This window comes from Mus musculus, chromosome 5 (assembly GCF_000001635.26).
Source record: "Mus musculus strain C57BL/6J chromosome 5, GRCm38.p6 C57BL/6J".
Taxonomy (NCBI): Eukaryota; Metazoa; Chordata; class Mammalia; order Rodentia; family Muridae; genus Mus; species Mus musculus.
In genome coordinates, this window is record NC_000071.6 from 110,883,159 (window position 1) to 110,905,516 (window position 22,358).

General features: G+C 41.9%; 1 protein-coding gene across 5 annotated transcripts in view; it reads left to right on the plus strand.

Annotated features, from left to right (window-relative positions):
- The window catches only part of Ttc28 (tetratricopeptide repeat domain 28), a 409,996-nt gene that overhangs the window by 3,374 nt on the left and 384,264 nt on the right, over positions 1 to 22,358 (plus strand). For 3 of the 5 annotated variants that reach the window (XM_030254333.1, XM_030254334.1, NM_001267622.1), the window contains exon 2: positions 9,674 to 9,952. The exons of the other annotated variants lie outside the window; for them this stretch is intronic. Coding sequence is in view for 1 of the 3 variants with exons in the window: in NM_001267622.1 (NP_001254551.1) it covers positions 9,674 to 9,952 (279 nt within the window). In the remaining 2 variants the exon portion in view is untranslated. The remainder of the gene's footprint in view (positions 1 to 9,673; positions 9,953 to 22,358) is intronic. 5 annotated transcript variants of the gene reach the window in all.

The following is a 22,358-nucleotide window of genomic DNA, read 5'->3' on the forward strand; positions in this document are numbered from 1 at the left end:
CACATGCACACATCTATTACATTATACACACACATATATGACATTACACACATATACACAATTACATTACACACATACACACATATATTACACACATATATATTACATTACACGCACATACACACACATTTATATTACATTATATACACATGCGTATATATGTATTTACATACACACATACATGAATATGACAACAAATGATGAAAAGAGGCCACGGATTGAAAATCAGCAAGGACAGGGATATGTGGGAGGGTTGGAAGGAGGAAGGGAGGTGGGGGGGGCATGCTCTAATTATTTTATAATGTAAAAAAATTGGGGCTGGAGAGATGGCTCAGAGGTTAAGAGCATGGACTGCTCTTCCAGAGGTCCTGAGTTCAATTCCCAGCAACCATATGGTAGCTCACAACCATCTGTAATGGGATCCAATGCCCTCTTCTGGTGTGTACTCACATAATAAAATAAATAGATACATCTTTACAAAAATTAAAAATATTTTTAAAAGCTTATTGAAAAAATAAAATTTTGACAGCAGCACCAAGTACATGAACTAACTGTTGAATAGATAATGTTGAGCACTCATACACATAAAAAAAATAAAGAAAATATTTTTAAAAGATTTATTTATTTATTTTATGTATGTAAGTATACTGTAAGGGCATCAGATCTCATTACAGATGGTTGTGAGCCACCATGCTGGGATTTGAACTCAGGACCTTTGGAAGAGCAGTCAGTGCTCTTACCCACTAAGCCATCTCGCCAGCCCAAGAAAATACTTTTTAAAAATCTTTCAAAACTAAAAGTTCCCAATTGAGCCAGGCATAGCGATTTATGCCTACAGTCCCATCTTTTGGGAGACTGAGGCAGGAGAATTACTGTGAATTTGAGGCCAGCTAGGTCAAAGTGAGGCCCTGTAAAATGAGAAAGACTGAGCTGAAGGGATGGCTGTGATTTAAGAGCTCTTGCCAATCTTCGGAGGACTTATGTTTGCTTCCCAGTACTCACACTGGGTGCTGCACAACTGTGTATAAGTCTACTTTCAGGGGGGCTGATACTCTCTTTTGGTTTCCATTATATCTATGTTGTATGCATACTTACACACACACAATGAACAAATGTATTTTTTTAAAGATTTATTTAATTATTATATGTAAGTACACTGTAGCTGTCTTCAGACACTCCAGAAGAGGGCATCAGATCTCATTACAGATGGTTGTGAGCCACCATGTGGTTGCTGGGATTTGAACTCCAGACCTTTGGAAGAGCAGTCAGGTGCTCTTAACCACTGAGCCATCTCACCAGCCCACAAATGTATTTTAAAAAGAGAAAACAAAGTATAAAACTAATAGAGCCTTAGTTTATTCATATGTCCTCCTCTCTAGAGATAGGTCTCATTGCCCTAGACTGTACTTGAGCTTGCTGTGTAGCTAAGGGTAGTGCCCTTGGACCTCTCGTTTTCTTGCCTCTGCTTCCCAACTGCTCAGGTGACAGGCCTGGGCCACCATATAGAGCTGGGATCAAAACCATGGCTTCATTGATCAACTGAGTTACATCTTTGGCACCATATGATACTTTTTTTAAAAATTTTTTTTTGAGACAGGGTTTCTCTGTGTAGCCTTGGCTGTCCTGGAACTCACTATGTAGACCAGGCTCGCCTCAAACTCAGAAACCCGCCTGCCTCTGCCTTCCGAGTGCTGGGATTAAAGGCGTGCACCACCACTGCTTGGCTGTATGATACTTTTATGTGAATTTGAAAAATGACTTCTTTTGTACCATAGGAATAATTTGGTATCAGGCTAAAAAGATGTTCAAGTTCAGTTCCCAGCACCTGAATGGCAGCTAACAGCTTTCTGTGTTTTCAATTCTAGAGTATCCAGTGCCCTATTCTGGCCTCCTGGGCACTACATACATTCTGCACAGTTGTATATACCCATATACATAAAATAAATTAAAAAAGGAATAACTTGGTATGGTGAATGTGACTTCATGTGATTTAGAAAATAATTGCTAAGAGGTAAAGGCAACGTGTTTGTGTGTATCTATAGACGTGTGTATATGTACGTGTGCATGTGTGTGTATATGTATATCTGTGATGTGTGTATATGTATGTGTGCATGTGTTCATGTGTGTGGGTGTGTTTGTGTGTGTGTGTATGTGTAGGTTGTTTGTGCCTGTGTGTGTGTAGGCCAGAGGTTGGTGTTTGGTAGCTTTCTTGCTTTTTATTTTTATTTATTTATATTGAGACAGGTTGTTTTAGTCAGTTTCATGGCTCTGAAGAGACACCATGACCACGCCAACTCTTATAAAAGAAAGCATTTAATTGGAGCTTGCTTACAGTTTCACAGGTAAACTAATCCAATAATCAATTAGTCCATTATTACATGGTGGGGAGCATGGTGGCACATAGGAAGACATTGTGTTGGAGAAGTAGCTGAGAGTTCTACATCTATATCCAAAGGTAGCAGGAAGGGAGAGCCCACCCCCAGGGACACAGCACCTTCAACAAGGCCACACCTCCTAATCCTTTCAAATCATGCCACTCCCTGAAGACCATGCATTCGTATCTCTGAGCCTCACAGGGTCTCTCTACATAGCTTTGGCTGTAATGGAACTCATTCTTTGGATCAGGCTCTACTCAAACTCAGCAGCCTCTGCCTCCTGAGTGCTAAGATAAAGGCCTGTGCCAGCATGTCAGACTATTTTCTGAAGCACAGTCGCTCACTGAATGTGGAGCTTTAGTTTTGGCTAGGCCACTCTCCACAGAGCTGGCCATCCCTAGCTTTTATGTGGGTTTTGGGGACCTTAACTCTGGTCCTGAGCCATGTCTCCAGCCCCATGAAAGGCTATTTTTAAACTTCTCTTTGTGTTCTCTTAGAAAGTAAACCAGTTATGCAACTTAATATATGACTACCCTGATAAATGGAGGCATGGATGAATGTACAAATGCAGACCTTTAACACCAGTACTCAAGAGACAGAGGCAGGTGGGTCTCTAGTGAATTTGACAACAACCTGGTCTATCCAGCACATTCAGACCAGCCAGTGCTATGCAATGAGACCCAGTGTCAAAATAAAGTAAGTATGAGGCTGGAGGGAGAGATGGCTTAGAGGTTAAGAGCACTGACTGCTCTTCCAGAGGTCCTGAGTTTAATTCCCAGTAACCACATAGTGGGTCACAATCATCTGTAATGGGATCTGATGCCCTCTTCTGGTGTGTCTGACGACAGCTACAGTATATATATATATATATATATATATATATATATATATATAATCTTTTTTAAAAAGTAAGCTATGTTTTATTTTTAGAATGATTTTCAGACTTTTTCATATTTGTAAAAAAACCAGGTGCCTGTATATATTAAACTATCAGTATAAGTGAGAAGTTTTCTTTTTAAAAGCATTTAAGTATTTTTACTTAATTTATTTATTATTAAGTGGATTCTTTTTTGTCCCTTCTGTGGGGATTCTGCCAACTTATGTCTATCCCGAATTTACATTATGAGCTGGGGAAATAAGCTCCGGATGAGCTCAGGGACCAGTAGACCCACCGTTGAAACTTGGTTGCAGACCTACTGTTGCAACATTGTTGCAAGCAGTCCGATTGCCTGATCCCCTTGAGCCCTTACCTGAACTGGAGGGCCACTGTGTTCTTTTCTGGTCTTCTGATCTAATAGGCTTTGGTAGGTCTGGTTGTTTCCCTCATCATTTACCCTAGTAACAAGATGTTGGTCCCTTAGGGAAACTGTAAAGGGGGTTCTGGTCTCAGGATCACCAAGTTAGTCCCTGGTGTGGACAAGTAACTGAATTATCTGGGAAAGATGCAGACCAAGCTGGAGAGGGAGAGATAATTGATTATCTGGGAAAGATGAAAGACCAAGCTGGAGAGAGAAAGAGAATAATACCATTATCCCTTCTGAATAGGAGGGACCTGAGGCTAAACTGAGGTTGGTTTGAATATTTTATAGGACCCGTTCCTCCTTCCCTTCCTCCTATTGGCTTTGTTTAGATACCCACTTCTCATGTCTTCCTCTTTTTCCCAAAATGTCTTCTGAAACAAGAAGCTGGTATCTCAGGAAGCCCACTTTTACTTTGCCTGTTTATGGCCCTCTGACTCTCCTTTAGAGGAGTGGGAGAAATGCTGACAGTAAAACTCTTCAGTATTTAGCAAGGCCCTTCCTCAAAGGGACCTGGCCTTCCCTTCTATAAACTGGCACAAGTCTGGAAACTGGTTGACAGTCCTGGATTCCTTATTACTATGATCTGATGCAGCCTTTCTTTCACTTCTAGTTTTGTGCTTTTCTGTTTATACAGATCAATACAAATGTATTAGTTTTCTTATCTATTTTGTTAACAGAAACACTGTGGTTGGTTAACCAGTAGTACCAAAGGCCCCTACATGTCAGGCCATTATACATATTGCCTCTGCTGTCCATTATGAATTGAACCACGATAGTATGGCTTTCCCGGTACTGCTCATGGAACTGTGCTCACATGCCTTTGGTAATTCGGTGCTGTCTGTCTGGCCCGTTACCTGTGGTGGTTTGAATAGGTTTGGTCCCCATAGATTTATGTGTTTGAATGCTTGGCTCATAGGGAGTGGCATTATTAGGAGGTATGGACTTGCTGGATGGAGTAGGTGAGGTCTTGTTGGAGGAAGTGTGCCACTGTGGGGGTGGACTTTAAGTTCTCTTATGCTTAAACTCTGCCCAGCACCACTGTCTGCATGCATGCTGACATTCTTCTTGCCATCATGATAATGGACTGAACCTATGAAACTGTAAGGCAGCTCCAATGAAGTGTTTGCTTTTATAAGAGTTACCTTGGTCATGGTGTCTCTTCACAGCAGTAAAAACCTAACTAAGATACTACCCTAGGGCACAAACCTAGGGTAGTATACATTTAATTCATTCAGTTGAGTAGCAGCATCTCTGACTCTTAAGATCTGGCACAGATGACAGAGTTCTTCAAACGTGCTGGTGTTCCTCAGTGTTTTACATCTTAGAGCATTAGGGAAGGGCATGCTTCCTGGACATACTCACTGTGGAGGATTGGGTTTTACAGTGTATCTGCTCAACATTCCAATTCCCCCGAATCTTAAAATCCCTCATCAACACAAGGTGAAGGGATATTAGGCCTCTCTAGTTCTTTCTTAGTAGGCCATCTTTTGACACATACTTCAGCTGACAAACCAAACAAACTTTTGGCTAAACTTCCGGCACTTTATAAAAAAAAAAAAAAACATGCAAACTTCATATTAAACCTAGAGTCTCCACTCAGTGGGCCCCTGTCGATTCTACCATTATACCCTGAAAATTTAGCTCCAGACTTCTCCTTGAATGAATAAATGAATATTATTAAGTTCTTTAGTGATGTAGTTTAAGTCTTTTTGTATCACACTTCCTATCCCACCTCTAAGAGCCTGCTCAGCCTCACGTCTGGGTGGACACTGATTCCCTTAGGCAAAGCTGGAGAGGGCAGTGCTGCTGTGGCTGGAGATGGAGGTGCATCCTCTGCTAAATAAGCCCTTCCGAGTCTCAGTCCAAATTTCTCCACCTGTTAAGGTCTCCGCAGACATTTCTATCCTGGGTCTCTGGCCCATTGCTGTTGCCTCTACTAAACAAAGGAGCGAACCAAAACTAGAGTGGGTCCCTGGAGAGATTACAGGGCTTAGTGTCATCATCAAGGGCTTAAAGTGGTTCTTAGCACATTTCCCTTTAACTCTTTCATTTGGCCTGTGCAGAAGACAGATGGATCATGACAGTTGACTGTTGAAAACATAATCAGGTAGTGGACTCCAGACTGTAGCTGCTGTACTGGACGTGCTTGAGCAGGTTAGCACATCTCCTGGTACACGGCCTGCAGTTACTGATGTAGCCTTTCTGTCCAGATTTGTCAGTAAGGACCACAGAAGCCATCTGCTTTCAGCTGGTGAGGCTCAAATTACACATTTATTGTTTTACATCAAGGGATATTAATTCTCCAGCCCCATGTTGTGACTTATTTTGAAGGGATCTTGACCATCTGTCTCTTCTACAAAATGTCTTTGTATCCCATTGTATTGATACATTGTGTTGATTGAATCAACTGATCAGGGAGTAGTGACATAGAAGAAAATAAAGCAATAGAATTGACATTATAAAAGATCTGTTAATAGATTGGCCTTGGAGACATTAAATCACACAAAGTACAATTTAGCTAAGTGGGCACTGTCTTCCAAATACCCCAAAGATAAGTAGTATGCTTGCATTAGTTAGGTTTCCATTGCTGTGAAGAAACACTATGACCAAGGCAACTTTTATAAAGGACAACATTTAATTGGGACTGGCTTATAGGTTCAGAGGTTCAGTTCATTATCATCATGGCAAGAAGCATGGCAGCATTTAGACAGGAATGACACTGGAGGAGCTGAGAGTTCTACATCTTGTTCCAAAGGCAAACAGGAGAAGACTGGCTTCCAGGCAGCTAGAAGGAAGGTCTCTCAAAGCCCCCACAGTGACACACTTCGTTCAATGAGGCCACACTTCCTAATATGGACCAAGCATATTCAAGCCACCACAATGCTAATAAGCCCTATTTTGGATAAATAAATTTACAGTGCTACTAAAATTTAAGTGTTTGTTCACCAAGGTTGTCCAGCCATTAGACTCATTCCCAAAGACCATGCCTCTGACATGGTTAAGGGGGCAGTGCAGGGCTACAGTCAGTGTGAAGTCCTGGTCTGACATAAAGCCCCCAGTTCCTTTCTTGGGAAAAACATAATTCTGCCAGAATATATGTTAGTAAAAATTCCTATCTGAGGCCAACTTACTTGGGCATCAGTTCCAGTTGTCCTGTGATTTAGTGAAGAGCTTCTCCTTCCTTCACCTCCAAGTATATGAAGTGACTTCCTCCTCACTGGGAAATAGCAGCCATTTTGGACTTCTTGGTAATGCATATGCAGATCAGAGGTGTGGTTAGAGTACTAATGGCCCTCATAGCCTCACAGATTTGAATGCTTGGTCACCAGGAAGTGCCACTATTAGGAAGTACAGCCTTGTTGGAAGACATATGTCATTGGGGGTGGGTTTTTTCAAATGCTCAAGCCAGGTGTAGTGTTTCTCTCTGCTGCCTTTTGATCTGGATGTAGAACTCCGTCTCCAGCACCACACCTGTCTGCCCAAAGCTGCCATGCTTTTCACCATGGAGAAAATGGACTAAACCTCTGAACCTGCGAGTTCCAATAAAATGTTTTCCTTTATAAGAATGGCCACAGTTCTGGTGTCAGGATAGGAAATAAATGTAACTAAAACTCAAGTGCCATCTGCCTCAGTGAAATGTGTCCAGTGGTGTGGGGTGTGTAGAGATATTCCTTCTATGGTGCAGGATAAGCTATTGCACCTTGTCCTGCCTACTACCATGGGAAAAAAGCACAATGCTTATTGGTGCTGTTTGGAAATCCTCACTTGGGATGTTAGCCATATATCAGGGACTCAGAAAGCTGCTAGCTTTGAATGGAACAGGAGAGGCTCTTCAGCAGGTTCAGGCTGCCGTGTAGGCTGTTCTACCGTGTGGGCCCATGATCCAGGAGACCTGATGGCATTTGACAGACATGGCAGTGGCAGATAAGTCTGACTGGAGTCTTTGGCAGGTCCCTGTATCACAGTGCAGTGGAGCAAGCTTGGCATCGCCATCAATGTCAGATGGCTGTTTTCTTGTTGAGGGCAGAATTTCAGGCAGTGCATATAAGTTGTACATTCTGCTTGAAAGGAGAAATGGCCAGATGTGTGGTTATTTACTGACTTGTGGGCTATAGCCAATGATTTGGCTATGGTCAGGGACTTGGAAAGAACATGATTGGAATTTGGTGAACAAGACTTTTGGAGAAGAATTATGTATCTAGATCTCTCCAGATGGGCAAAGGATATGAAGGTACTCATGTCCCAGGTCATTGAAATGTGACTTCAGCAGAGGAGGAGTTCAGTAATCAGGAAGATAGGATAACATGTTCTGTGGACAAGCAGCCCATAAACAAAGTGGCCATGGTGGCAGTAATGAAGGTTATGGATGGGCTCAACAACACGGGCTCTCACTCACCAATGCTGATATGGCCACAGCTGCTTAGCACCAGGTCTGCCTGCAGCAGAGGCCAGCACTGGCCTCTAATATGGCACCATTCCTAGGGGTTGAGTAGCCAGTAACCTGGTGGCAGATTGATTACATTGAGGCACTTCCTTTGTGGAAAGGAAGACGTTAAGTTGTTCTTATTTGCAGATGTCTCTATATCCATGACTAACAAAGACTAAATGAGTTTTGACCTGATGAATCTGTTCAGTCAGTTATCAGGATACAAGGTTGGCCTACAATAAACAGTAGCATTTCTGTATACCAATCATGAACTAGCTAAAACAGAAACCAGGGAAACAATTATATCCACAGAACCCTCAAAAAAGAAAAGAAAAATGGAAAAATAATAAAGGAAAGAAAGAATAACCTAGTCTGAGTCTATCCTAGCCAAAGAAGCAAAAGGGCCTCTAGAGAAAATTATAAGCGTGAAGAAAGAAGTTGTGGAAGACACTGTAAGATCAAGAGTCATGACTGACAGAGTAAATATTATCAAAATGGCCATGTAAACTGTATCCGTCATTTTCCTGTGGAAAAAAAACAACAACACCATGACTAAGGCAACTTACAGAAAGTTTATTTTGGCTATGGTTCCAAAGAAAGAAGAGTCCATCTGTCAGGGTTGGGGTGGCAGCAGGCACGGGGACTGCAGCAGGATGCTGAACGCTTGCATCATAAGCACAAAGCAGGGCAAGAGAGAATGCTCGAAATGGCTTGAGACTCTGAGACCGCAAAGGCTGCCTGCAGTGACATGCTGGACTGCCTAGGTGTTCCCAAGTAATGCAACCAATGGAGGACCCAGGGTTCACACACGTGATCCTACAGGGGCCATTCCCATCCAAGCCACCACGTTCCACTCCTTGGTCCTCACAGGTTCCTAGCCAAATCATACTGAAAAACGCATTTAGTTTGAAGTTTCCATAGTTTCTATTGTTTTTCATAGTTTCAACACTGGTTAAATTCACTTCTGTGTTTCCATGACATCTCTTAATTGTAACCTTCTATAAAATAGGAGAAGCACATACTTCCAAAATACAATAGCATGCAGGGTGTGGTGGCGCACACCTCTCATCTCAGTGCCCTGGAAGTAGAGGCAGGAAGATCTTCCGAAAGTCAAGTCCAGTTTGTTCTACAAAGAGAGTTTCATGCCAGCCAAGATTAGAGAGACCGTATCTGAAGAAAACCAGCCCTGCTTCCTGCTTCTCTATCTGTCCTCTTACTATGGGAACCTGCCTGGTCCTGAGTATAAGACCACTGGTGGCCACCATACCTGCCAAGGTTTGCACGTGGGTTTTAGAGATCCCAACTCAGTCTTGATGCTTTCATGACCAGAGTGTTAGCCACTGAGCTGTCTTCTCAGCTGAATGTCTGTTGCAGGTACTGTTGGCTGTTTCAAGGAAAGCATATGGTTTAGAAGGACAAGAGTTAGCTTAGAGAAGCAGCATTGCTTAACCCCAGGTTCAGGAGACCTTGCCTCAGTGAGTAAAGAGGAGAGAGATCAAGGAAGATGCCCAACATCAACTCCAGGCCTCAGGCATCTGTGTTGGAACTTACGACAATTTCTCTGTTTGTAGATTCCTCTCTTTGGTGCTAGGACTGTTGTCCAGAGAAGCCCTGACGAGCCAGCACTGAGCAAAGCTGAGTTTGTTGAGAAAGTTCGTCAGAGTAACCAGGCCTGTCATGATGGAGACTTCCACACAGCTATCGTGCTGTACAATGAAGCCCTGGCAGTTGACCCTCAGAACTGCATTTTGTATAGCAACAGATCTGCAGCCTACATGAAAACCCAGCAGTACCACAAGGCGCTGGACGATGCCATCAAAGCCCGGCTCCTCAACCCCAAGTGGCCAAAGGTAGCATTTATTCACTTTCACAGCAGTGCCTGTGTGATTCCTTACTTTAGGGTAGCATTTCATTGACTCAATACAGATATGCATTCATAGACTTGGTACCTTGGCAAAATCTACAGTGAGTGAAACTCAGCAGCCATCTTCCTTTTTAGTGGGGTGTAAGCGTGCTTTCTGTCCACAGCTCCTTCTTTTCCTTCTTGATGAGGTACAGGATCCATTCAGGTTTTAGACACCTTTTTTTTTTTTTCATACAAAAGTTTTAGATGTAATATAGTGATTGTATGTATCTCCTTAAATTTAAAATGAACTAATTTACCAGGTGGTGGTGGCGCACACCTTCAATCTCAGCATTTGGGAGGCAGAGGCAAGTGGATCTCTGTGAGGAGTTTGAGTCATCCTGGTCTACAGAGTTAAGTTCTGGGGCAGCCAGGGCTACACAGGAAAACCCAGTCTCAAAACCCCCAAAACAAAACTAGTTTATTTCCACAAGTACCTGCTTATTTTAAGAATGTTCTTTAGTCAGGGAAGTCTTATCTAAAAATAAATCATAATTAATTATATTCCCTTGAGTCCTGCCTGTTGCAAACATTATATATACAGATTGATTTAGCTAGGGTGTTACTCTGTGAGCAGACACCATGACCAAGGCAACTCTTTTGTTCTTTGTTTTTGTTTTGTTTTTTTGAGACAGGGTTTCTCTGTAGGCCTGGCTGTCCTGGAACTCACTTTGTAGACCAGGCTGGCCTTGAACTCAGAAATCCGCCTGCCTCTGCCTCCGGAGGGCTGGGATTAAAGGCATGCGCCACCACGCCCAAGGCAACTCTTATAACAGCATTTACTTGGGGCTGACTTACACGTTCAGAGGTTCAGTCCATTATCATCAAATCGGGAACATGGCAGCATCCAGGCAGGCATGGTGCAGGAGTTGCTGAGAGTTCTACATCTTCATCTGAAGGCTGCTAGAAGAAGACTGGCTTCCAGGCAGCTAGGATGAGGGGCTTAAAGCCCACACCCACAGGGCCACACCCACTCTAACAGGGCCACGCCTCCACCACCAAGGCCAAGCCTCCTCCAACAAGTCTACACCTCCTAATAGTGGGCCAAGCATATAGAAACCATCACACATATATGTATGTATAAATCATAATTGAAAATAACTTGAGTGAAGGATTAATAAGCTGGGAATGGTAGTGTACACACCACCCAGCATCCAGGAGGCCAAGGATCATAAGTTTAAGGCAAGTGCTTTAGTTAAGACAAAACTTAATATGCATTCAAAACAGGTAACCTACCACACATCATAGTTAGTCTGCCTTTGATGTGCTCAATGCATTCAGGCTGGTTTAGACCACACAAGCTGGGTGTGGTCCTCCTGCTTGGAACTGTAGCATCAGAAGGAAGACTTCAGGTCTGAGGCGAGCCTGGCTTTGATAGAAAGTTCTTTAAGATAGCCTGGGCTGCATGGCTGGCCCGTGTTAGAAACAACCAGTGGTGCCACTTCTGGAGAGATGTGGCAATGCCGGGTGAAGGCTGCTGAGTGCAGCACCTGGAGAGCATGGAGCCTCAAGGTCATTGTTGCACATCTCTTTCACGAATGGGGCAAGGGACACACATATCCGACTGAAGTCAGTCCCTGACATTCCCACCAATTTCATTAAAAGTTGAGCTATGCAGTTTAGAGGATCACCTTCTTCTCAGGTGGTTTGAAATCAAAGCAGCAAATCAGACACGAAAGAGAAAGCATCCAGGAAAGAGGATTGTTCGGAGTTGCCAGCTGGTAGCCCACCGAGGAAGAAACTCTGGGGATGTGCACATCTCCTCCTGCCTGATCCTGGCCTCAGGACGCAGTGATGGGAACACCCATACTTAGGCGGTGCTAAGAGGGTGCCTACTTTTGAATCTTTCTAGATACACATTTATATGGAAGTCCTTTTAGGAGTCAGTTCTCTCTTTCCCCTGGTTGAGATAGGGGCTCACTTTCTGTGGTGTTGGTGTTGGGTATGCTAGGCTGCCTAGCTCATGGGCTTCTGGTGATTCTCCTGCCTCTGCCTCTCAACGTGCTGTAGGATTGCTGGGATTTCAGCAGGGATACCCAGCAGGGATGAGGGCAAGAGGGCTTCTCTGTGGCTGAATAGATGATGCCTCCTCAGCTTTAGTCTCCTCTGGAGCGTGTGCGTGCTCACACACACGTACACACTCACACAGACACACACTCACATGCACACTCACACACATACACACACTCACACACATTCATACACATACACTCACACATACACACACTCACACACACATGCACACTCACACATACATACACACACAGACACACATTGACACACATATACTCACACATACACACACACATACACACACTCATGTACACATACACATGCACACTCACACATATACACACACATACACACACATACACACGCTCATACACATACACACACTCATACACATACACACACTCATACACATACACTCACACATACACACACTCATACACATACACTCATACATACACACACTCAAACATACACACACACATACACACATGCACACACATACACTCATACATACACTCAAACATACACACACTCACACACATGCACACTCACACACATACACACATGCACACACATACACACACTCACACACACAGACACACTCACACAATACACACATGCACACACACACACTCACATACACACACACACACACACACACACACACACACACACACTCACACACACAAAAACATGCACACTCACTAGCAGATAGCACAAGTGATTCCTGTATACTTTTCACCTGCATCTCCTGCTTTTAACATTTTACCATATTTGGCTGATAGTTCTCTTCCTGACTATATCATTTTTACTATTATTTTTTGAACCATTTGAGACTAAATTGAAGACAGATTGTCTTACCACTTCTAAACCCTTCAGAATATATTGCGAATAATTCTGCTCTATAACCACAATGTAACCACTAAACCAGAACATTAATATTAATGTGATAATGCTGTCCAGTCCATACACCCCATTCACAACTCACTGATGGCTCAAGTAATGGCCTTTGTGGAAATAATTTATTTTTTGGCCCAAGATCTACCATTTGGAAAGAACTGTATCAGATTCTATACTATAATTGAGTATAGTCTCAGACCTATAGCACCTACCCACATTCTAAGTAACTTACTTGGCGTACTAGATTTGGTTGGCTAGTTACTTTTCTACTACTGCGAAGGCATCCTGACCAAGGCAACTTAAAAAAGAAGGCATTTAATTATTGGAACTGGGGATCTGCTTACAGTTTTAGAGCATAAGTCCATGAACATCTCCTAATCCCACCTGGAGAGAATAAGAACACTACCATGATTTTTGGGCCAAATTTGAAGCAAGCTGTATTACATACTAGCCAGGAAGGTGGACACTGGCCAGGTCCATACCCCGGATTGCTAGAGAATGGTAGCAAATTACGTTAGGCAGGCGCTTTTAAAGGCAAAACCTACAAGGCTTCGCACACACCCTGACCTTCTTCCTGCCCAGGTACCTTCCACCTAAATGTGTACATCCTGTGGAGTCGGGGAAACCAACCTTGTTATAGAAGTCAAAACACATAGTTTGTTACCTCATATGAGCAGCTCCCAGCATTCCAGGAAGTTATCTGTCCTTGGGCAAGTGGGCTTACAGGTTAGAGGCCTTTTTGTTTTATATAGCTCACTTATGCATAGTAATTAAAACTTAAAACATAACTTTAACCCTCATACATCATGTCTGGGAGCATACAATAGGCAGGCAGGCATGACTTTGTGCAGTAGCTGGGACCTTAGATCTGATCCACAGCAGGAGGCATTCTAATGTATGAGCCTTTGGGGGACATTGTCTTTTAAGCCACCACAGTTTCTAAATTTGCCTAAGAAGTTAGACCAAGGAGGCTGCACGCTAATTACAATCTCATGCATGTGTACACTCACCTTTCTAAAACACCCAAAGTCTCTTGACTTGGGTTTTGTAAAATAAATCACTTGTTTTCTTACTCCAGAGGCAAGAAACAGAATACAAATCACCATCAAAGTAGAACCAACAGTTCAGTGTTGGCTGCTGAGGGCTTGGGAAGCCGCAGGTCTGGGCTCTGCCCTTCACAGGCTCAGACTGGCTGTGCACAGCAGCTGCTGCCACCTTCGGTAGTCATCCCATGGCACTGCACTTACAGTTACAGTCTCTACTGCAGTGGGGCTGCGCTGTCACCAATAGCTTCTGCTGGCTCTCCTTGGGAACCCTAATCCTGCTACACAGTGCCAACCCTCGATTTTTCTCTATGCAACATCACCAAAGCCTCTCTTGGTTCCAAGCCTCAGCTGTTCTCTTTGACTTCAAACCCTGGACCACCTAGGAGACTCCTACACCTTTCAAGTTGAATGCAAAGTATTGCCCCTTTCTGTTCTGCGGCTTCTGTGTGCCGACCCTGAGGAAACACTTCCCAGAAGATTATGTATGCCTCAGTGATCTCTCCCTCCTTTCCCCTCCCCCTCCCTCCCTCCTCTTCCCTTTCTTTTTTTTTTGAGACAGGGTTTCTCTGTGTAGCCCTCGTTATCCAGGCTGGTTTCAAACTTGTAGAGATGGCTTGCCTCTGCCTCCTGAGTGCCCTGCTTGATTCTGGCCTTTTCTTACTCACAGCTGCTTGATTATTCAGCCCCAGCTGACAAGAACCATAGCTACTCCATTCGAAATATCAAGTGGTCTCGATAAAATGTTTTAAGGGATTCTAAACTTTACCATTGAAACTTCAAAAGCTAGGCCTCCATGTCAGCACCAGTCTGCACAATAGCTTCTAAAGCTCTGAGCACTAGATTGCATTTCTAGACCAAATTTTCAGTACCCTTTTTAATTCTCCCCCAAACTAGCAATATCTCATGAACCTGGTACCATAATTGAGTTTATAGAAACATTTCCATTTATGTGAAAATGTGCTTTTAAAAAAATCTTTCTTGTGGAAGCAAAAGTGAATTAGAAATTGTAAGTAAAATCTAACTTTTATTTACACTTGATTTTTTTCATGATGTCCCTTTATAAAGTGATTTTGTAAATGAAAATAATTTTGAAATGCTGTACAGGGAGAAAGGGAAGGGAGCTGATTACATATTAGGGTGGATACAGAAGTAAGCATTGTGACGGATCGCTAGGCAACAGGCTGTGGGGATGTAGCATTTCTCATTTGTGTCGTCATGTAACCACGGTGGAGCCTGAGCTGGGTTTCTTGTTAATCAAGTCCATCTGTTGGTCCAGGAACACACTTTCCTCAGGGTACTGGGTTGCGTTTCCCTCGTTCCTACAGTGTCTTAAACTGCTACTGACATACTCCCTGAAGTGGACTGCTGGACACAGCCCTGAAACCTTCAGAACAAAGAACGTGACATGACAGCATTAAGGTTTCAAGTTTTTTTTTTTTTTTTTTAATAAATAGAACTCTTGTTTTTAATTTGATGAGCAGGAACTTTCCAACTCTAACCCTCTCTTTACAATCTGTTTTTAATTTGCAAAAAAAAAAAATTAGTGGTGCAATTTTGAGACATAAAATTGTTTAATGTACACACACACACACACACACACACACATATATTAGGTTTTTTCATTCTCTAGTCGTATTATCCCCAAATTCAACATATTATTTCAGAGATTTCACTGCTTTTTTTATTTGTAGCTACTTCATTTTCCACTTTCATTGCCCATTCATCAGTTAGTTGATGTACGTTGTTCTAGTTAGGGTTGCTATTGCTGTGACGAAACACTGTGACCAAAGCAAGTTGTACAGGAGGGGGTTTATTCGGCTTACACTTCATCTCACTGTTCATCATTGAAGGAAGTCAGGACAGGCACTCTGTCAGGGCAGGAACCTGGAGGCAGCAGCTGATGCAGAGGCCATGGAGGGGTGCTGCTTACTGGCTTGTTCCCCATGACTTCTTAGCCTGCTTTCTTATAGAATCCAGGACCACCAGCCCAGGGTTGCCCCATCCACAATGGGCTGGGCCCGCCACCATCAGTCACAAATTAAGAAAGTGCCTCATTTGTTATAGAGGCATTTCCTAAATTGATGGTCTCTCCTTTCAGATAACTCTAGCTTGTGTCTAGTTGGCATAAAACATGCCAGTACAGGCATCTAGGCTGTTTCCCAATTTCTGGGTCAAGACAGAAATCAAGAAGGGAATTACATTTTTTTTTTTTAAAAAAGAACTGAGTGAAAATTGAAATATAGTTATACCCAAATCTATGGGACACAATGAAGGTAAACACTGAGCTCATCGCACAGAATGTCTGAATGAAAACCTGGAGAGACTTTAAAAAGAAAAGATTTATTTATCTTATGTATATGAGTACACTGTAGCTGTACAGATGGTTGTGAGCCTTCATGTGGTTGTTGGGAATTGAATTTTTAGGACCTCTGCTCACTCTGGTCTATCCTGCTCCCTCCGGTTGGCCCCACTCGCTCAGGCCCAAAGATTTATTTATTATTATACATAAGTACACTGCTGCTGTCTTCAGACACACTAGAAGAGGGCATCAGATCTCAGTCCCAAAGATTTATTTATTATTATACATAAGTACACTGTTGCTGTCTTCAGACACACTAGAAGAGGGCATCAGATCTCATTACGGGTGGTTGTCAGCCACCATGTGGTTGCTGGGATTTGAACTCAGGACCTTCAGAAGAGCAGTCAGTGCTCTTACCCTCTGAGCCATCTCACCAGCTATGGAAAGATCTTTTAAATAACTTAATGAAATCTTTGAAAGCTATGGAAAAAGAAATGATACCCAAATCTAAGAGTCAATCTTGGGGTGAAATCAATGAAATGGAAACAATCAAACACGAATACAAAGTATCAATGAAATGAAGAGTTTGTTCTTAGAGAAAACAAGATTGAAAGCCTTTAACAAAACCAATGGAAAGATACAATGAAAGGATTCAAACTAATAAAGTTATGATGAAAAGGAAGACTGATTTAATTCTGGGAATTATGAAGACATAATAACATAATAGTATAGACTGAGTTAATTTAGGGAGTCATAAGGACATGTTTTAAAAATATATATTCCCACAAACTTGAAAACCTAAAGGAAGTGGACAAGGTATTTTGCTTTCTTTTGTTTTTTAATATATGACCTACTGAAGTTAAATCAAGATGAAACAAACAGTTTAAATTAATCCATAACCTCTATAGAAAGAGAAGTGGTAATTAAAACTCTCCCAACCAAGAGCAGAGGTGGTTCATGTTTTTAATCCCAGCACTTGGGAGGCAGAGGCAGATAGATCTCTGTGAGTTTGAGGATAGCCTCATCTGACAGCCAGAGCTACAAAACAAACAAACAAAAGAACAAAAACAAAAAAAATCCCAAAACCCTGTCTACAACAACAACAACAACAACTAAGCACCACCATCACCAACAAAAGTCTCCCAACCAAAAAAAGCCCAGAGCCAGATGAATTAGTTTAGCACAGAATCTACCAGACCTTCCAAGAAATCTCCTTACCTTAAAAAAAGAAAAACATTCAAAGACAACAAAATATAGTAAAATTATAGACTGATATTCTTTAGGAACATAGATGCATAAATTCTTTTTGTTTGTTTGTTTGTTTTTTGTTTTTCAAGACAGGGTTTCTCTGTATATCCTTGGCTGTTCTGGAACTCACTTTGTAGACCAGGCTGGCCTCGAACTCAGAAATCCACCTGCCTCTGCCTCCCAAGTGCAGATGCATAAATTCTTAACAATATTCTTGCAATCTGAATTTAATGACACATAAAGAGATTATCCACCGTGATCAAGTTGACTTCATCCATGATTCAGGGATTGTTCAATGTATGTTGATGAATAAATGTAATTCACCGTATAAACAGACAGGGGTGCGTGTGTACTGCAACATAGTAAAGGTGATTTATAGTAGTAACTCTTAGTCAACATCAACATAAAATGGACAGAAACCCAAAAATCATTTTTACTTTAGTTAGGAACAAGAGAAGGATGTTCACTCTCTGTATACCTATTCAGTATAATACTTGGAGTCTTGACTAGAGCAATAGAGAATTATTTTATCTCTGAAAAAGAAAACACTTATATTACTTTGAAATAGAAATGTTGTGCTTTCCAAACGTAAAACTATCTCCACGTTTATAAAGTTCTGTACCCTGTGTTAGCCTCTCCACATTTATAAAGGTCTATACCCTGTGTTAGCCTCTCCACATTTATAAAGTTCTGTACCCTGTGTTAGCCTCTATATCAAGTAGTGGATAAATAACATATGCATCATACAAATACTCAAACCATACAAGGATAATCTGTATTGTTTAGAAGCTTAGGTGTGCATGACCTGTTAGTAAGACCATGCTGAGTAACAGACAGGTGTGAAAATCATGACAAAGTAGATGTCCATGGAGCGACACCTATTGATGGATAAAATTATTCAGCTTTGTTTATTGGTATCATTCTCCTTGACATTTCAAAATTTAATAATTATTTGTGATGATTTGTTTTATTACATACTTGTACTAGTGATTTAGATTGTACCAAAGCAACATGCTATTTTTTTTTAATTCACTTTACTATTGCATCTATGACTCCTGATCTTTTTCCTAGGCTTTCTATCTCCAGGGTTGTCTCCCTTTGTTTCTATACCCATTTTTAGATCCTGGATGGTTTTGTTCAATTCCTTCACCTGTTTGGTTGTGTTTTCCTGTAATTCTTTAAGGGATTTTTGTGTTTCCTTTTTAAGGGCTTCCACCTGTTTAAATGTATTCTTTAAGGGAGTTACTTATGTCCTTAATGTTCTCTGTCATTATCATGAGATGTGATTTTAAATCAGAGTCTTGCTTTTCTGGTGTGTTGTGGTATCTAGGGCTCACTGTGGTGGGAGAACTGGGTTCTGATGATGCCAAGTAGCCTTGGTTTCTGTTGCTTATGTTTTTGCTCTTGCCTCTCACCAGCTGGTTATCTCTGGTGTTAGCTGGTCTTGCTGTCTCTGACTGTGGCTTGTCCCTCCTGGAAGCCTGTATGTTGATACTCCTGGGAGACCAGTTCATTCTGGGAGGAATTTGGGTCTGGAGAGCTGTGGCACAGGGTCAGCTCCAGGGTGCAGACAGAAACAGGAAGGATCCTGTCCCAGGCTGCTCCTTGATTCCTGTGTCCTGAGGGCTCCAGGCCGGTCCCTTGGAGCAGAAGTGGTGGTCTTACCTGTGCTCACAGGCGTCTCCGCACTCCTGGGAGACCATCTTTCTCCCGGAGGTATTTGGGTATCGAGCACTGTGGACAATTCATGTTACTCTTGAGGGCTTTTTATTACTATTATTATTATTTCATTTTTTTTGTTTTTTCGAGACAGGGTTTCTCTGTGCAGTCCTGGCTGTCCTAGAACTCACTCTGTAGACCAGGCTGGCCTTGAACTCAGAAATCCGCCTGCCTCTGCCTTCCAAGTGCTGGGATTAAAGGCATGAGCCACCACGCCCCACTTATTATTGTTTTGTTTTTGTTTATTTGAGATGGGGTCTCATTGTATAGCCCTGGCTGTCCCAGAACTCTTTATGTAGAGCAAGCTGGCCTGGAACTCACAGAGATTCTCCTGTATCTGATCTGCCTCCTGAGTGTTGGGATTAAGGGCAAGTGCAACCAATCACAACAATGGATTTTCTTGATACTATTTATGAGCAAATTCCTATGTTATGATATTCTGAGATATATTAGAAAGATATAAAGTCATTGAATATTGAGTAACATTGATTTTACTTTATTACATTTTTTAAAGATTTATTTATTTTATGTATATGAGTACACTGTAGCTGTGCAGATGGTTGTGAGCCTTCATGTGGTTGTTGGGAACTGAATTTTTAGGACCTCTGCTCACTCTGATCAGCCCCACTTGCTCCAGTCAACTCCATTCGCTCAGGTACACTGTAGTTGTCTTCAGATGCGCCAGAAGAGGGCATCAGATCTCATGGTTGTGAGCCACCGTGTGGTTGCTGGGATTTGAACTCAGGACTTTTGGAAGAGCAGTCAGTACTCTTACCCACTTAGCCATCTCTCCAGTCCCTTACTTTATTTTGTATAAGCAGTTTTCTTATTTTTTTCTTGAGGCAGAAAGCTATTGAAAAGTCAGACAAAAATAGGATGAGACTTTTTAGCTTAAATAATGTTTATTTTTGGGCTGGTGAGATGGCTCAGCAGGTAAGAGCACTGACTGCTCTTCTGAAGGTTATGAGTTCAAATCCCAGCAACCACATGGTAGCTCACAACCATCCATAATGAGATCTGATGCCCTTTTCTGGAGTGTCTGAAGTCAGCTACAGTGTACTTACATATAATAAATAAATAAATCAAAAAAATAATAATGCTTATTTTCATTTAGTCTCTCTCTATATGCATATGTACATGTAGTCTACACATACAATCATATATCCATATATACAAACATGTACCTTTTATAGATTTTTGAAAAGAATTTGGAATAGAATCTCATGTACTCCAGGCGGGCCCCGAACTCACTGTGTAGCAGAAGGTCCCCGGAACTTCTCTGGTCCTCCTTTTTGTATCTCTCAAGCGCTGTGGTCCTGGGGACTGAATCCAGGCACACTAGGGCAGTAATTTGCTGACAGAACTACATCCCTAGCCTCTGTAATATATTTTTAAACTCCTGGCATTTTAGTATTTTAAGTCAGCCTTTGCAGCATTTTTGGAATCAGATGTAAAAATTAAATCTAAGGAGTCAGTTATTTCTTCTGCAAGGGTGACAACATCAATTATTTAAAAAATAACTATAAACTTAGTTAGAGGAAAGCAAATAGATCGAGATAGAAATAATATAAAAATATTAAATGGGACTCATGACCAAATAAATTGTCTATAACATTAAGGACATCTGTTGAGGGAACTAAAGAGGTAGCGTTAGATGACCTGGCACCTAGTACAACCTAGGGGATAACATGAGACACAGCCCTATAATAAGAAAGGCCAGAGCCAGGCGTGGTGGTGCACGCCTTTAATCCCAGCACTCGGGAGGCAGAGGCAGGCAGATTTCTGAGTTCAAGGCCAGCCTGGTCTACAAAGTGAGTTCCAGGACAGCCAGGGCTATACAGAGAAACTCTGTCTCAAAAAACCAAAAAAAAAAAAAGAAAGGCCAGGCTGCTGAGCCCGCATATTACCTAGGATCTGTCAGAGATGGAGCAGGAAGTCAGTCACTGCTCCTAAGTGAACTTAATACTCCCCTCTCTGTTTTCTTATCCCCTGTGTATGGCTGACTTTTTGGCACTGTACATTCAAATGATCTGTTTGATCTAGATACACATTTTAAAGAAATAATATAAAACACAGGGAAAGATTTCTCAAAAAGTATTTCTGTTATCAATTATTGAAATACAATGACAACCCCAAACAGTGTTTATATTGCAGTAATGAGACAGATAAGTTGTCTCGCTGTCCACACGAGGAGTCTGGCTGTTTGTGGGAAATAGAGAACACCTGTTGCAGACATGATGTCCAGAGAGGAAACAAGGAGGTCTTCCTCTTCCCTTCTCAGCTTTAGGAAAACATGTTTTTTTCTCCTCCTGAAATTACTGATTTCTTGTAGGATTTCATACCCAGGTATTGCCAACAGTGATGGATCTGTGTCTGAGAAGTAACCGAATGCCACAGCAATGTGTACAAAATGGTTTCAGAGGTTATACTTACGTAGTGGGACAATGGAAACCCTTAAGAAATTCTTCTTAGTGTTTAAAAGGACTAAACCTATCAAATATTTCCTTTATTATTTATAAAAAATTAATTATGACATTTTGCTGGTATCCCCAACTTGTGAGATCGCAGCTGTGTATTTTGTCTTTTTTGTTGTGGTGTCCTTGTTGCTTAGTTCATGCCTGCTGTTTAGTAAGCATTCAGTACCCTGTAACTAGTCATCTACACCATGCCTGCTGTTTAGTGAGCATTCAGTAACCTGTAACTAGTTATCTACACTGTGCCTGCTGTTTAGTGAGCATTCAGTACCTGTAACTAGTTATCTACACCATGTCTGCTGTTTAGTGAGTGTTCAGTACCCTGGAACTAGTTATCTAGATGAGTAAGTTGTACAGTGATGTAAAGTGTATATTCTTTAGGCTAAACAATTTGAGAGCAAGATCATAAAGTCCTGCCCCGAATGTCAGATCATGTCTAACTTTGTCATTCTAAGTGAGTACTGGGTGGAGGAGAAAGAAGAGAAGCAGAAACTCATTCAGAAATACAAGGAGGCTATGAGCAACAAGGCGTGCAGGTATTTTGATGAATGACGTGGGAGCTGCCCATTTGGAGGGAACTGTTTTTACAAGCATGTGTACCCTGATGGCCGTACAGAGGAGCCACAGAGACAGAAAGTGGGAACATTAAGTAGA